This window comes from Emydura macquarii, unplaced genomic scaffold, assembly GCF_026122565.2.
Source record: "Emydura macquarii macquarii isolate MOO-44397 ecotype Brisbane River unplaced genomic scaffold, CSIRO-AGI_Emac_v2 contig_2768, whole genome shotgun sequence".
NCBI classification, from domain to species: domain Eukaryota; kingdom Metazoa; phylum Chordata; order Testudines; family Chelidae; genus Emydura; species Emydura macquarii.
In genome coordinates this window covers 45,527,640-45,542,709 of record NW_027132905.1, presented here as the reverse complement: position 1 = coordinate 45,542,709, position 15,070 = coordinate 45,527,640, and the positions used below count along the sequence as shown (strand labels likewise).

At 40.7% G+C, this 15,070-nt stretch overlaps 1 protein-coding gene across 1 annotated transcript; it reads left to right on the top strand.

The window, feature by feature from the left end:
* Positions 1-147: 147 nt before the first annotated feature.
* Positions 148-13,273, top strand: LZIC (leucine zipper and CTNNBIP1 domain containing). Its single transcript, XM_067567370.1, has 7 exons — positions 148-267; positions 1,710-1,838; positions 4,478-4,613; positions 7,152-7,250; positions 7,993-8,088; positions 11,688-11,769; positions 12,891-13,273. The coding sequence occupies exons 2-7, from the start codon at positions 1,723-1,725 to the stop codon at positions 12,947-12,949; spliced, it is 588 nt and encodes a 195-aa protein (XP_067423471.1). The 5' UTR covers positions 148-267; positions 1,710-1,722; the 3' UTR covers positions 12,950-13,273.
* The last annotated feature ends 1,797 nt before the right edge of the window (positions 13,274-15,070 follow it).

Genomic DNA, 15,070 nt, shown 5'->3' with positions numbered 1-15,070 from the left:
ACCGGGCTGACAGGCAGCGCTACAGCTCCGCGGGGCGCCGCCGAGGGTTCGGGACCGCCTTGTACGGGACACAAGAAGGAGAGCTTCGATTGGCCACCCGGAGCCGGAAGTGGGTATGTGTTCGTTGCCTGGAGATGCCCCCCCCCCTTTCCGGAAGTGGGTGTGGTTGGCCCGGCCTGGGCTCAGTTCTCTCGGTGCCGCCCTGGGCTTTGAGGGCCGGCTATGGAGTGAGGGTGTTCTCCCGAGTCCCCGCCCGCGTCCGCCTAGGTGAGGCCGGTCCGCGTCTCCAGGGGCAGGGATGCGAGTGAACTAGGGGCTCGGGGGTTAGGGTGGTCCGGGGTGTACGGGAGCTCGGAAGGGTTAGAATAGGGGCTGCCGCTTGGGCCCTGAGGGCAGGGGTGGGGTGGGGAGGGGCTAGCTGAGGGGTTACAATGAGGGGCTGTTTGTGGGGTCAGGGTGCACAGGGGCTCTAAGGGTTACAGGAAGTTGGGAAGGGGTTAGCTGAGCAGCCGTCATCACTTGTCGCTGCCACACAACAGACCTGGTGTTATCACTGAACTGGGGTGTGAGAAAGAGGCTGGTTGGCGCTTACGCCTTGAGGGCTAGGGGTGGGTCTGCGTGAGGGTGACAAGTAAAAGGCTACTATAAAGCTGTGGTCTTGTGGAGATGGGGGAGGTGGGGCAGCCCAAGGGTGAATGGGGGCTAAGGGTCAGTGGTATGAATAAAGGGCTGTGGGGTTTGTGGAGGGAAGCAGGTAGGAGAATAGAGACAGACATAGAGGTGATGTTGGCTTTTACTGTTTTCATTGTTGTTGTGGTTATTTAGTGGTATTTGCTATTTCTTTACCAGTTAGTGAAAAGGGGGTGGAAGCTAGATAAAAATGTATTTTCTCACACCCATTTGGAGGGGGTTAGTTTTCTTCTTCCTCCTCCATAACATTTATAGTCCTTGCTTTCCCTGACCCCAACCAAAGTACTCCTTCACCCCCGTTGCTTTTAGTGTTTTAATAACTTCCTAACTGATGCCTGGGTATATTTTTCAGTTACTCGTGTTACTTTTTAAGTATATCACAACATGCTATTGACCTCTGTTCAAAGTGTTAAGACCTCTGCTTTTGGGCCTAAACCATCTTTCAATCAACAAGTTGTCCAAGAACACAATTTTTTTTTATAACCCAGATAACTTGCCTTAGATTGATTATTTAGAGAAGTGGGGGTTTGACTGGGAACACTGTAAGTTTTTAAGGATGATGGTTTTGTTAATGTTGTGTGGAAGCCTCAGGCATCCAAACCTAGATTTTTCTCTAGTTTATCTAATTCCCAAAAGAATATGTAAAGGATGTCTTTCATTCCATAATATAGGGACTGAGGATTTTAGTAATTGCTTCTTGGTTTTAGTCGTGTTTCCATTTGTGGCTGTTCAACTTCTTCACTATGTGGACAACTTTAAGGGAAAAGTTATCCCATAGAGCCACCTGTTCCTGCCCAGTCTATGAAATCCTCTATTGCTAGGTTCTCAAAATATTTTAATTTGGGTATCCTTAGGCAAGACACTGCAGATCACAGGTAGTTCATGGTAAATTTCTTAAGAAACACTTCTCTGGGGCACATTGATCTTTATTGTAGTCTAGAGTCCCTGCATGTCAGGACATCTTTTAAATTCAGTTGGGTACATGTCTGCATATCAATAAAATGTGTTCTGTGTTATAGGTGTGCATTTCCGATGCAAAGATTGAAAATGGCTTCAAGAGGAGCAATAGAGACCAGTAAACTAAAACAGAACTTGGAAGAGCAGTTGGACAGATTAATGCAGCAGCTACAAGACCTGGAGGAATGCAGGTATTAAAAGGCAGTTTTTCCCCTTTAAATGTAAATATTTTTCCAGCAACAGCTTGCAGAAGAAAATGCTGCACCTTTCAGTATTCCTGTCACAGTTCTTTGAGGCTTTGTTTTTAAATCAGTGCAGGATGCTTGGATTAAGCAGTGCAGGACAAATTCAAATGAACTTTTTCTACTCTTTTTCCATGTTTAAGAATGGCCTCTATTTTTTCCTGTAGAATTCAGGAAAACTTGTTGCTACTTTCTTAGAGATTTGAAATTCTTAGGTGGAGCATGACTTCATACTATTTTGTAAACAATGGAATCATCATCTGTTCACAGAATTCAAAATGTCATTGTTCACTATCCCTTTTAAAAACATGCATTTTTTAATATTTGTCCCTATTTTTCATTATAGTTACTTTGGTTTTGTGCATAGCTTGGAAAATACAATCAAATGGATCTAGTGATGTCTTTGAATATTAACTCTCAAGATTTTAATAAAAAACAAGAGATGGAAAACACTTCTATCCCATCTCCATGCCACTGCAGAAACATTCTGTACAGTGAATTTTATGCTATTTTTGTCCAACCTTATTTTCAAAGTTCCTAGCAATAAGGCTTTAACACTTTCTTTCAGGAAACACTCCACAAGCTAATACAGCTCACTGTCAGAAGGTTCCTTCTGCTTAAATTTTCCTTTTCTTCATTTCATCCCATTGCTCTTAATGCAATACTCCATTCTATCACCGTAAGCAGTTGTCTCCCTCCTTTGTGTTTACAACCTTTATATAGGAGTAGATGGCAAGCTTGTTTACCCTTCCTTAACTCACTCAGGCAGTGGGCGGCAGACCCATCCTGGCTTACAGACAGCCTCCCAACCTTAAGCAAATACTCACCAGCAACCATACACCCTACAAAAAGTCCAACCCAAGAACCTATCCCTGCAACAAACCCCGTTGCCAGCTCTGCCCACACATCGACTTTAGTGACAGCATCACTGGTCCTAACCACATCAATCACACCATAAGGGGCTCATTCACCTGCACATCCACTAATGTTATATATGCCATCATGTGCCAGCAATGCCCCTCTGCCATGTACATTGGCCAAACTGGACTATCACCACGCAAAAGGATAAATGGACACAAATCAGACATAAAAAATAACAACATCCATAAACAAGTCAGAGAACACTTCAGTCTCCCAGGGCATTCTGTCGCTGACCTGAAGGTTGCTGTACTTCTCCAAAAAAAACTCCGAAAACAGACTTCAAAGAGAAACTGCTTCGTTAGAAATTATCTACAAACTTGACACATTTAAACGGGGTTTAAACAGAGATTTGGAATGGCTCTCTCATTACAAGAGGTAAATTGCTTTGATCACCCATTCTCACCTCCTACTCAATGGTTGTCATTAGACCTCAAGTACCCGGCTTTTATCCACCTACCCCATTGTTCTCTATGCGCTTGTATATGTATATGATGCCTCCTATATGTTACCCATTTGCTGTATCGTTTCTGCCTACTGCATCTGAGGAAGTGAGCTGAGGCTCACGAAAGCTTATGCCTGCTGAAATTAAATTTGTTAGTCTTTAAAGTGCCACAGAACTCTCGTTGTCCTTCCTTAACTGTTGCTTAGTCAATCTATACATAGTTTTTGTTTTTTCCTCATCAGTCAATTATCCCAATACCCAAAACATTTTTGGTCCTCTTCTGAACTCACACAAAGCATGAAAAGAGGAAGTAAAATAGTCGATAAATGGGCAAACCTTGGGGTTGGAAGTACAACTCTTTTGGAAAAAGGAAATAAATAAATAATAATTTATATTATAGTATCATCCTCTAGCGTCCCAGCTGTGATTGTGGCCCATGATGTTAGACGTTGCACATATATACATAGTAAGAGAGTCCCTTCTCCAAACATCTTATAATCTAAATAGACAAATGGTGAGAGAAAGGAATTATTATTATTAAGATAGCATGATTATAAACAAGCTCCTTCTTTGAGGTAGCCATTTCATGTTCATTCCTGAAATGAGCCCCTGGTATGACTGAGCTTCAGGTATGTTTTAGAAAAGTAGTTCCATTGGAACTACACAAGCATTCCCTCATGGTACCAGTGTACAAAGCCTCAGCTATTTCCTTACTATGGCTAGCTATGGGCATTTGGTCCTTCACTCCACATATGGGTATTATTTTACTTTATTTATTTATTTTTTATTTTAACCTGTATTACCTCATCTAGCACAATATTAAGGTTAAAATAATTTTCTTGTGGAAAGTGAAGAATTCTTAGTTTTTTCAACAGTAAAATGCTGAGACTTCTTTGTGAGTAAAAGACTAGAACTTCATGGGATCAGCCTTGAGAGAATGAAATGTTGGACATATAAAAGTATGAGAATCACTATTCTCCTATTTCCTTCTCTTCTGGCAGCAGTTGTTTCATCATGTACATCGAGTCCTAATGCTGTTTGCTGTAGTTTTCATTCTTAATACAGCTAATGGACTAGGAGCTAGACAAGAGTCCTGGTACAAGCACAATAGTTAATGTAGGTAGTGCCTATACTTCAGCTATTTGTTAATATAATAGGTAATTAAATATAGTGTCTTTATGGGTTTAATCCTATGAATTGATGTGACTTCTTGAATCTCCTTTAGAGAGGAACTGGATGCAGATGAGTATGAAGAAACCAAAAAAGAAACTCTAGAACAGTTAAGTGAATTCAATGACTCACTGAAGAAGATTATGTCTGGAAATATGACTTTGGTAGATGAACTCAGTGGGATGCAGCTGGTAAGGATGATTCATACTTGGAAGTTTCCTCTGTGGTATCTTTCTAAAGGTAGCATGCATCATACCTATAGTTTGTGAGACAGAAGGTGAAAATATGTACGTATATGGTTGGGGTGTGTGTGTGTGTATATACTGTGTACATATATATATTTACACCTTTGTATTTGTCTGTTTTACACATACACATGAGTTTGTCTATGTGTAAATATTTTTTATGAATATTCCACATTAATTGAGTATATGTTGATTTAATCTGTGGTCTTTTAAATTAAAGCTATATTTAAGAATCAGGATAATTAAATGTGTAGAAACAGAGTTGTGTATCTCCAGGGCAGTAAAGTATAGCAGACACCTTACCAAGTGGAATCTGATATGAAAAATGGTGGGGGAGACCACACTAGCAAGGTTCAGGGCAATACGCTGTGAGAAGTTCCTAATCTATCTGCTGAAAAAGGGGAGGGAAGGTGCTGTCTCTGGACACTGTTCCGCAGTGGTATAGCAAAGTCCTAGAGGGCCTGGTGCAAGAATAGGCTAGGACCCCACTTCTTGACTCCAAATTCTGCCCTTCTCCAGCTCCCTCGGAGCCCCAGTCCAGCTCCCTGTCACCGACCTGCCCCAAAGCCCCATAACAGATCTGTTTCCTAGCTCCTGTCTAGCTTTTCCACAGCCCCAATCCTGCTGTCCTGTCCCAGCTTCTTCCTAGCTTTAAATGATTTAAATGAAATTTCAGGAGGAGGTGGAGACAAGAACTTCAATTTAAACTGCTACGGTAGTTGTGCAAAGAAGGTCAACAATTACAGAAACAGAAGAGTCACTTCTACTATAACTCCTAATCCGATATAAGGGGAGTAGAATAAATAATAAAGCAAAAAAGCCCAAAAGCCAAGGAGGAATGTTGACAAAGGGTAGAGTTTGTTCCCATCTCCAGTACATTGATGGGAAAGTTTTAAGGATCTGAACTAGAAGAAGAAGGTTTCTGAAAAAGAAAATGTTTTTAAATGGAAAAATTTTCTTGTATCGACTTCACCAGCAAAGCTTCCTCCCATGATTATTACAGCAGCAGGACAAGAGCATCATCACTCTTGGTTTCTTTTGCTTGAGACACACTTTCTGTTCCCAGTACTGTACCAGATGCAAGTACCTTGGCTTATGCCTGAGGAAAATTCACTTGGGATGCAAGTCACAGGGAAGGGGCTCCCCCACCTCCAGCTTGGCAGCCTAGACCCCCATAATCTTTAACAGGCTGACAGTTCTATCCCTGCTATTTCCAGAGCCATAGTCCCCCTTTGTGACCCACTGCCCTGGTGTGCCTTGTCACATCCCTGCGTTCCTGTTCCCGCTTACCCACAAACGGCACCCTATGCTCTGCTGTGCTTCCCCAGATCTGCCAGCCCCTATGATCCTGGCTCATACCGCTGTTCTGCCAACCCCCTCACCTATGACCTGGACCTCACTCCCCTCACTATCCCCCAGGCTCTGCCTCACGTCAGCTCCTTTCACACTCCATTCCACTCCTGCTCCCTCTCACCTGTCCTCCAGGGGCTCCCTGTTCCCATCACTTGCCTCCTTGGCTTCCTCTTAAACCCCCCTCACCCCGCCCAAGACTTCCCTTCACCTGTGCCCTGCTTGATGCTGGCCCTGTACTAGGCAGTTTCTTGTCTCCAGGTGCAGATGCCCTTTCCCTTTACTAGTGCTTGCAGGGGCAGCTCAGCACCAGGGTGAGAGTAGCAATGGACTTCAGTGGCACAGTGCTGCATGTACAGCCAGCATGACTCAACCTCCAGGCCAGGTGCTCTGTGGGGCAGGGCAGGCAAGTGAACACCACATTGAGAATTGCTGGATGTGCCAACACTGTTTTCAGCAACCATACCTCCCTCTGCTCATAACTGTGGAGGAGAGGTCTGTCACTGCTCCAGACTGTACTTTTGGATGCTCCCCCCTAGTGACTAGGTCCAGGGCCTGCTTCTGAGGATTACTAGTTCCTAAGAATCAGCAGAGTGAGGTGTATGTGATTCATGTTTGTTTTGTTGCTGCCCAAAGGGTTCTGAATAGCAGCCGTAAAATTGACCAAAGTCTAATCATTTTCACTCTGCTGATGCCTGGAAAAGCTATAAGCTGCAAAGGGGAACTAGACCTGCCTGTCTGCTGACTCTGGAAGACTGCACTGAATCAGTTTATGTTCAGTTAACATTTGGAAGGTTTTTGCAATCATAAGAGATAAAAACTTGATTTTTTAAAATGAAATTCTAAATTTTGCAGAATTTAAACCTTAAAACTTGTCTCCCCTTTCACCAGTGATCTTGAGAAAGATTCCTATTAGCACTAGCAAATGATTTTTTCAAGTCCTGCTTCAGGGTTGTATTCACATGCTTCCCAGCTCTTTTGCATGGTTATACAAACAAAAAGAAGCTGAGTGTCTCTTATCAACAGAGGCACAGGGTGCTGTCCAGCATTTGTGAATCTGGGGTATTGTGGCTATATTTCATGATGTTTGATATTAGCTGTGCTCATTCTTTTAACTTGTTCTTTTTCTTCCAGGCTATACAAGCAGCCATCAGCCAGGCTTTTAAAACTCCAGAAGTCATTAGAATGTTTGCAAAGAAACAGCCAGGGCAGTTACGGACAAGGCTGGCAGAGGTAAAGATGCCTGTAAATAGAATCTAGCTCTAGCCCGATTATTGTCCTTCCAATCTCCACAAGTTAAGGGTCAGTTTGAATTTTGTGGTGAGAGAGAACCTTCTGATGCCTTTCAGAATCTGGTCAACTTCAAATAGCTATCTCATTGTTAGGCATGGGGGACTGAAAATGTTGCGTGTGTTCCCTCTCTCCTCCCCCTCACTTTCCTACTACAGACAAAAAATCTGGTAACCAATAGTAAACTGAACATCAGAAACATTGCCAGTATCACAAATATAAATTCAGAAGAAGAGCAATGATTCTGGAACTCAGACTGAGGAAATGGACGGTGCACTAGCCTTTGGCCATTAGCCAAATCCAGAGATTTGGATTCAAATTCTGAATAAAACACAAGTGAAATGAAGTATGGTGGCCTTATTCTGGTGGATTTTGGTCCTCTGAATATCACCACACAATTTAACATGAACAGCAGCCTCTGTTCAGAAGTGGTCCAAGATTGGAATAACCAAACGTGCTGAGGTTAGGATTAAAAGGCACTAGCGGAGCTATGTGGGGAAGATTTCACAGCTCTTTACCACACCATAGGTGCCTCTATTAGGCCCTCACTTTCACAAGTGCCATATTCATTCACAACACTTTTTAAAAAGGAATCAAAATGTAGGCTTGTGGGATGGTAAAGCTGTTAATTTTCTACTAGTTTCATGTGATATTTTTCACATTTAAAATATTTTTTCTTGTTTAGATGGACCGAGATCTGATGGTTGGGAAACTGGGACAGGATCTATACACACAGCAGAAGGGGGAAATCCTAACTGCCCTCAGGAAGCTTGGAGAAAAGGTACCAATATGGTCAATGATAATCTGTCATTCATTGAACTATAAAGCAGAAGGGAATTAAAGTTCTTTCTTGCTAAACATTTGTTTAGTTTTATGTGCATTAAATATATATAGAGAGAATGCAGTTATATTATGCAATACAAAACCCAACTTCCTGGGAGAAACATCCCTATGGCTACATCTACATTATGAGCTAGGGGATTTGAGTCCTCTGCTTATATACACATACTCACACTAGCTCTCATTGAGCTAGCAAGAGCATAAATAGCAGTGTAGCTGTGGTAGCAGGCAACAGCAGTGGAGGCGCAGTTGAGCTGTGCCGACTACAAACCCACCTGAAACCTGACCGTGCCTCCACTGCCCACGCTACTGTGGCTACATTGGTGTTTATACTTGCACTAGCTTGATGAGAGCAGAGGAATAACACCCCTAACTTGTAGTTTAGACATAACCTAAATTTTAGTGCCATCCAGCCTCCCTGAAGAGTATACTGTGGAGGGTACAGAGAACAATACTGAGCATTTGTATAAACCCTTTTATGGATGGTTGATTACTACCTTAATTTAAAGTGGACTTATTGATTGCCATTTGGGTGCATCACATATAACTAACATCAATGTGTACCTGCTTAAAACAAGCTGCATTACTACTCTTACCCTAATTAACAACTCATCCATGGAAAGAAAATGTCGAAGGCTTACCATACACTGTCTTACTTCACCCCTGAAAGGAAGGGATTATCCCCACTATGTAGCTGAGCTAAGTAAACTGAATTAGGGATTTTACGTGACATTCTGCATGTATAGAAATATTGGGAATAGAACCCAGAAATCCTGACTCTTAATCCTTATCTCTAATCACTAGTGGGATGGGGGAACGGTTATATTTTCCTTTTGCCAGCCTGTGAAGGAAATGGTCCCCATGTATGTTAGCTTTCAAAAGGAAGCAGTTTCCATTGTGGAGGATGCCTGATCTTGTGATCTCAAATTCATGTTAGCTTTCCAATGTCTTGGGGTGTGTTTTGCTGCTGAGGATAATAATACATTAGTTATTTTCTCTTGATAGTGCCTGGGGTTTGGATATCTCGTGCAAAAGACATGACTCTAGTATTTTAAACACTTGTGTCCCAGTTATAGTATTCATTTTAATCAGTACCTTCCTCCAAAAGATTTTTATTCCTGGACTTTCCCAGAAGATGCTGATGCTTAAAATGGCTTGGAAGAAATAATTGAAAAAAGTTACTTAAAATCTTAAATCATTAGCAGACTACATGAATAGATTTAGTTAACTATATTTTAAATGGGAGATTTTTTTTTTTTTAAATCTGCCAAAGTCTGAGTTTAAGTATCTGTTTCTCCTGTGAGAGTTAATAACATAACTAACTACTAAAGCAAGGCAGGGAACTTCAATCCTTACAATATTTTTATATTAGGCCCCATCTACACTGTAAATACAACTCTAGCACATTAATTTGAACCAGTGACACAGCTGTATCCACAAAGTTGTGAGAAAAGCTGGACAATCATTTGTCAACTGTTTTTGCTTGTACATGTACTGTACTGTCTAACCATGTCTATACGAATAGATTCTAAAAGAACTTAAGCAGCTATCATTTATGACCTTAGACATTCTCAGTGGACATACTGTAGTGTAGAACATTGTTCCAGATATAGAAAGCTGAGAGGGAGGAGCCAATTACGTATAAGTATGGGTAGAGGGGATGTCTGAGAATATTGCAGAAAGTGTACTGAACATATGGCTAATTTCCACAAGTGCTAGCCATATATTACCATGTTTTGTGTGGACTCAAATCATGCTGTGTTGGCTCTGAGAGGCTAATTTGTTACAGTACTGATTTAAATTATAGTGTAGACAGGACTAGTGATTTCATCAAGTCTTGAGGGAAACACACACAAACCTGAACGGGGATTTGGGTGGTTGAGGAAGGATGAAGGAGGACATGATTTTGAAATGCTTTGGTTTAAAAAGAAATGCATTTGTAATTTAAGTGTATCCCTACAATCTGTTCTTAATTTAAAATATTGTGTTGAAATGCATTTCAGTACATCTTTAAGTGTACTGCACTTTCCACAAGAGGCTGTGTGGCATAGTAGTTTGGACAGGAAGATAAGGGCCAGGAAGTCTTGGAATTCTAATCCCAACTAGTACCATGTATTTTGAGCAAGACGTTTCACTCTTATTTTTAAAATTAAGATTAACCTACCTCACAGGGTTGTGAGGATTAATTTGATGTTTGTACAGCACTTTTAGTGATAAAGTGCTATGTAAGGGCCAAACATCATGCAGCTCTGTTCCAATAAAACTGTTCTCTAAAGCATTTGTGTTGGAACAGGTTGCTACATGTTTGTTTATGCAGCAGAGCTAAGTTAGGTAATTATTTATAATAATTTCTCCAGTTTTCCAATTATTTTACAATGTTGATGTCTTCACCTGGTGGCTGTTGTATATCTTATATTTTCAAGAATTAAAGCCTGGAAAGGAGTCTGTAATGTTTAAATGGAACTCATCCTCTCCATTATTTCTCATGTATATTCAGCTGTTTTCTTCACCTAAATAATTATTTCACAAGTCACCATTTTTTGCTATTGGCATAGTGCAATAAAGTAGCCTCATCAGTATGTTAGAAAGAGCTGCAGTGGTTTTGTCATTTGAAAGTTTGGATTTTTTTTTTTTTTTTAAATGAAATGGGGTATTTCCAGACTAGCATTGTTATAAGGGCTCATTTTCTAGGTGCAGTCTCCCACTCCATAAGCAGCCAGAACGTGGGAGTGCTTCAGAAAGAGGGTACCCAAACTCTGGGAAAGGAATCTCGTACAGTCCTTCTTTTCCAGGAGAGTTGGTGCGTGTGATGTGACAAAAACAGGGAGGAAGCTCAGGGTCCAAAAAGAATGCAGCAAGCTTCACCCTCGGGAATTTGCCATATTGCTGACACCAACAGTTTAGAAGGCTTATATCAGACACATCAGTTTCTGTCCTGCTTTTAAAATCAGAATACATTCTTGGTGGGTTCTTAAATAATAAGTTAGTCTTATCTCTGAATTTCCTGGCTTTTCTAACTTTGTGATACTAGTTCATTATATTTACTTAAATGGTACATGTCACAAAGCAACCAAGTGCCATACAATAAAAGCCAAAATACATGTGCACGTGATCAGATGATTCACAGGACTGTAATAGAACAGACTCTCATCTCTAAGTCACTGGTTTTAATATGGCCAAGGCAGGTAATTGTTGAAAGCTGTTAGTTCGTTCATTGGCCTATGTGAAATAAGTTTGGACCAATGTCCATTACCTCATGGCTAGATGTCCAAATCACAAAAACACCATTGTGGCTGGCATCCTTGTTGACAGTCCTGGAGACAGAAATTGTTTCTATCTAGTGCCTTTCAAGAGCACTTAATTTGCATTCACACCAGTCAGTTAATGCCATCACTTTAAAAGCATGTCAGATTCACAGGTCCTACAAGCTGAAATATTTCATATATACACAGATATGTATTTTTACAAAGTGAAAAAATTCATGCAATTAAGGTGTCCAGTTCATATATATGGGTTTTTGGTTTTTTTTTTTTGGTTTAGCTGACTCCAGATGATGAAACTTTCTTGTCAGCAAATGCAGGAGCAGCCCTTAGCCAGTTTGAGAGAGTCTCTAGTGACCTTGGTAAGTTTTTTTTCATGCTCCCAACATCAAAGTTTCTCAGCATCTCCATGCAATAGTGGAAAGAAATGGCTACATTAATCCTGATATAAAAGGAAAAATCTGAACAAAAATATCCATGCTGTTTAAAAATATATGATGTCCTAGTATAATGCTGGTAAAAAATAGATGTACTGCTCTATGGAAAAATAAGCACAATGTGTAAGAAACCTAATGTGGACTAAACCATTAAGTGTCTCACATAATGGGGAGGCCTTGAGAGTTATGCCTAGTAAATAGGGACAGCATTTTTAGGTTACACATGATTTCTACACAAATTCGATTTCTACTCAAACTTCTTGTCCTCTTCCAGCACTCCTGGAAACAAAAGCCTTTTCCTTACTTGGCCTTGAGAGCTCTGCAGTTTATCCTGACAAATGGTACAGGGGTGAAGCATCTTCTCCCACCACTGTTGTAATCAGATCCCCCTGCCAAAGTGGCAAGACTGAATGTGCATGTAATATGCAACTAATGATGCACATCAATCCAATCCAGTATTAAATCTAGAACTGTAGTTTAAAAATTATTCCATTGGGCCAGAGTTTTGTCCAATTGCTTCTCAAACTGGAGAGAAAGCAATGCTTACTGTGAGCCTCTATTCTGTCTATCCTCTTTGCCACTTGCATGTTTCCAGTGAAGCAGGGATAATGGTTGTGGGATAGGCGTGTGAAGGGCCAGGCCAGTGTGTGAAGTTGCTGAACTTAAGGCCTTACCCTGGAATGCATCTTCTCATGGCTCTAGCTTAAAGGTCCTGGGAAGGTAGGATCTCATTAGGTTTAGAAGAGAGTTAGAATTGGGTGTATGCCATCAGCCTTTCAGCTCCTTTCCTGGCCATAGCTTTTCAGGCATGCTCGTAATATAGTTGAAGCCCCATTTTTTAAACCAATTAAACTTGAATTGTTTTTGTTTTCAAAATGTAGGTTTGACTTTTTGCCCCCAAATTACTCTTGTGCTATTTTGTTTGATTTAAGGTATCAAAAATTAACTCCTCCAAAACACAGTTCCTGCTAATAATTTATTGTTTCTCTAACCTGGGATGGTGGTGATGGGATAAAGACCATTTTTTTTCTGTTTTCCCTCCATAGGATCTGGAGACAAAGTCTTTGCTCTGGCCAATTTTGAAGTAGAAAAATCAAAACAATGAAGAGGTGTATGGAGCTAGAGGCTTTCCTGTTATCAGCAACATTGAACTTCTGTCATATTGTAACTGGGTTTTTTTGCTCATGAGATTTTTTTTGTAAACTGTTGGAGGATGGGTCCTTGATCTGAGTCACAAGACAACATGAAGTGAAGTCTTAAAGTGCACTTTGGGACCTCAGCAATGTATGTTCTGAGGCCAAACACTAAGTGGTACTTCAAAAACAAAAAATCGAACTATGATTGTCTTCTTTGTAAGGAATCAACTATTTTCCACTTTTCTGAATGTGTATTTCTCTAAATATTAAAATGTCATCTTTTTTCAGTGTGATGGCAGTGAGTAGATCTTTTCAGAAACTCCTTCAGAGTCCCAACAAATGGGTCAGTTTTCAGAGCTATTACTTAGCTTGCCTGTAAAATTCAGTCTTGTCTGGAATTAGTCCCTACTGAATAGCTTAATCACACATATTGTAACGTTTTCTTAAAAAGACTGTTTTTAGAAAAGACGGGGTTCCAAACAAACTGTCCACAAAAAATCCAAAATGAGACTACACGTACGAACAGTCGCTGCCTGCATGTTTGCTCTGGATATGAATGAATGCCATTGTATCTCTCAGAGCGTTGATTGGCAAACAATGGAAGCCCTGTTGGGAGTCTTCTGGAGTAATTTAACCTCATGTATTGAAAAGACAGGGAAGCACTAGGAAATGGCAGTGAGAGGCCCACTCTGTGACCTCTTGCTGTTGCCCAAGATGTATCGACTACAAGCTACCATTATTTCCCCAGATTTCTGGTGCAGCATGAAGTAGGTTGTAAGTAGAAACAAACAGCCTCCTGGTCTACATTATGAGTGAATCCTGGTCTGCACTATAACTGAATCAGAGGCCTTAGTTGCAATGCCTTTGTCTCCTGACCTGCTTACCACATGGTTAAAAGTTGCAGTGTAAATGAGGCCTGTGTGGCCAGAATTAGATGAAAAACCTGGACAAATTCAAGGTTTAGGTGGAGCTAAAATTTCATACTGTCCAGGGTTTTAGCCTGGTTCTGGAAACACAATTAGGTCCTGTGTGTTTACAGAGTTTTACTGTGTGGCAATCAGGCCTCTAACTCAGTTGGTAGAGTAGTAAATAGAGCCTTACAGCGTTTCTTTTGTAGATAGTGGCTGCTTCTCAACCCAAACAGAAGAGAATGTTCTTGGTGCTTCCATTCATGGTTCTTGTAACTGTAAAATATCTTTGCATGCTGGTCAGTACATTCAACAGTCATTCAAACATTTACAATACAGGCAGTGTTACTTTGTAGCTCAGTATTTGTAAATACTTCATGACAATTTGAGCAGGAAGGTTTTTTTCCACTGGTGAGTTTTGCTCGACTACTTACTGGAGGCATATGTGCCAGGTCTGACTTCTTCTCAGCTTACATTCAGATGTTGACCTAATGATACCAGGGACTGCAGAGGTTTCTCTAACAGCCCTTCATGCTCCTTCCTTCTCCTTTTAGAGCTGCTTATATCGGCATCTTTTCTCCAACCAATGAGAGAGCATTTCTCAGAGGCATACTTTATAGCTCTGTATCTACAGAAGAAAGTAAGCTTGTCCAACTTCTTATCAGGTTCAGTCTGTCCAGAACCTGGATGCAAGAATCCTAAGGTTCCTTATCACAGTACATCTGGAAGGGATTGTGTTTCTACTGATATAATTTTACTACCTCTAGCCCATACAGAGAATTAATTTTGCTTTAATCCTGCACAACATAGATTCAGACATTTGATGAAGATCGTTATATTTTTCCCCTTTTGACTAGCTGTTTTAGATCTGAATTATACCTTCTCCCCTTTTTTTAAAGCTTTAAATGTGGAGGAAGTGTTATGAAACATCATTGGAGAATGGAACAGTTGGCTCAGAGTAGAGTGACATACTATTATTATACAGCACCCCACAGAGAAAGCGTGACTGCGTCTGTGACTCATGAACACATCAGATTTCCAGTCAGTCCCCATTCTGACAAGCTTCTGACAGAGGCAGAAAGCTGGTAAGAGAAGAAATCTACCCTTCTTAGAAATTCCATGTATGTTGAAATTATTTTTCTGATAGACAAAAATGAATTATTTCATTAAATAAATGAAAGC

What these genes read in the sequence shown, in the direction of transcription:
- LZIC (XM_067567370.1), top strand. Translation starts at nt 1,723, where the DNA reads ATGCAAAGATTGAAAATGGCTTCAAGAGGAGCAATAGAGACCAGTAAA. An exon ending in TCAGGAAGCTTGGAGAAAAG is followed by an intron (nt 8,089 to 11,687) that starts GTACCAATATGG and finishes TTTTTGGTTTAG; the next exon opens with CTGACTCCAGATGATGAAAC. An exon ending in GAGAGTCTCTAGTGACCTTG is followed by an intron (nt 11,770 to 12,890) that starts GTAAGTTTTTTT and finishes TTCCCTCCATAG; the next exon opens with GATCTGGAGACAAAGTCTTT.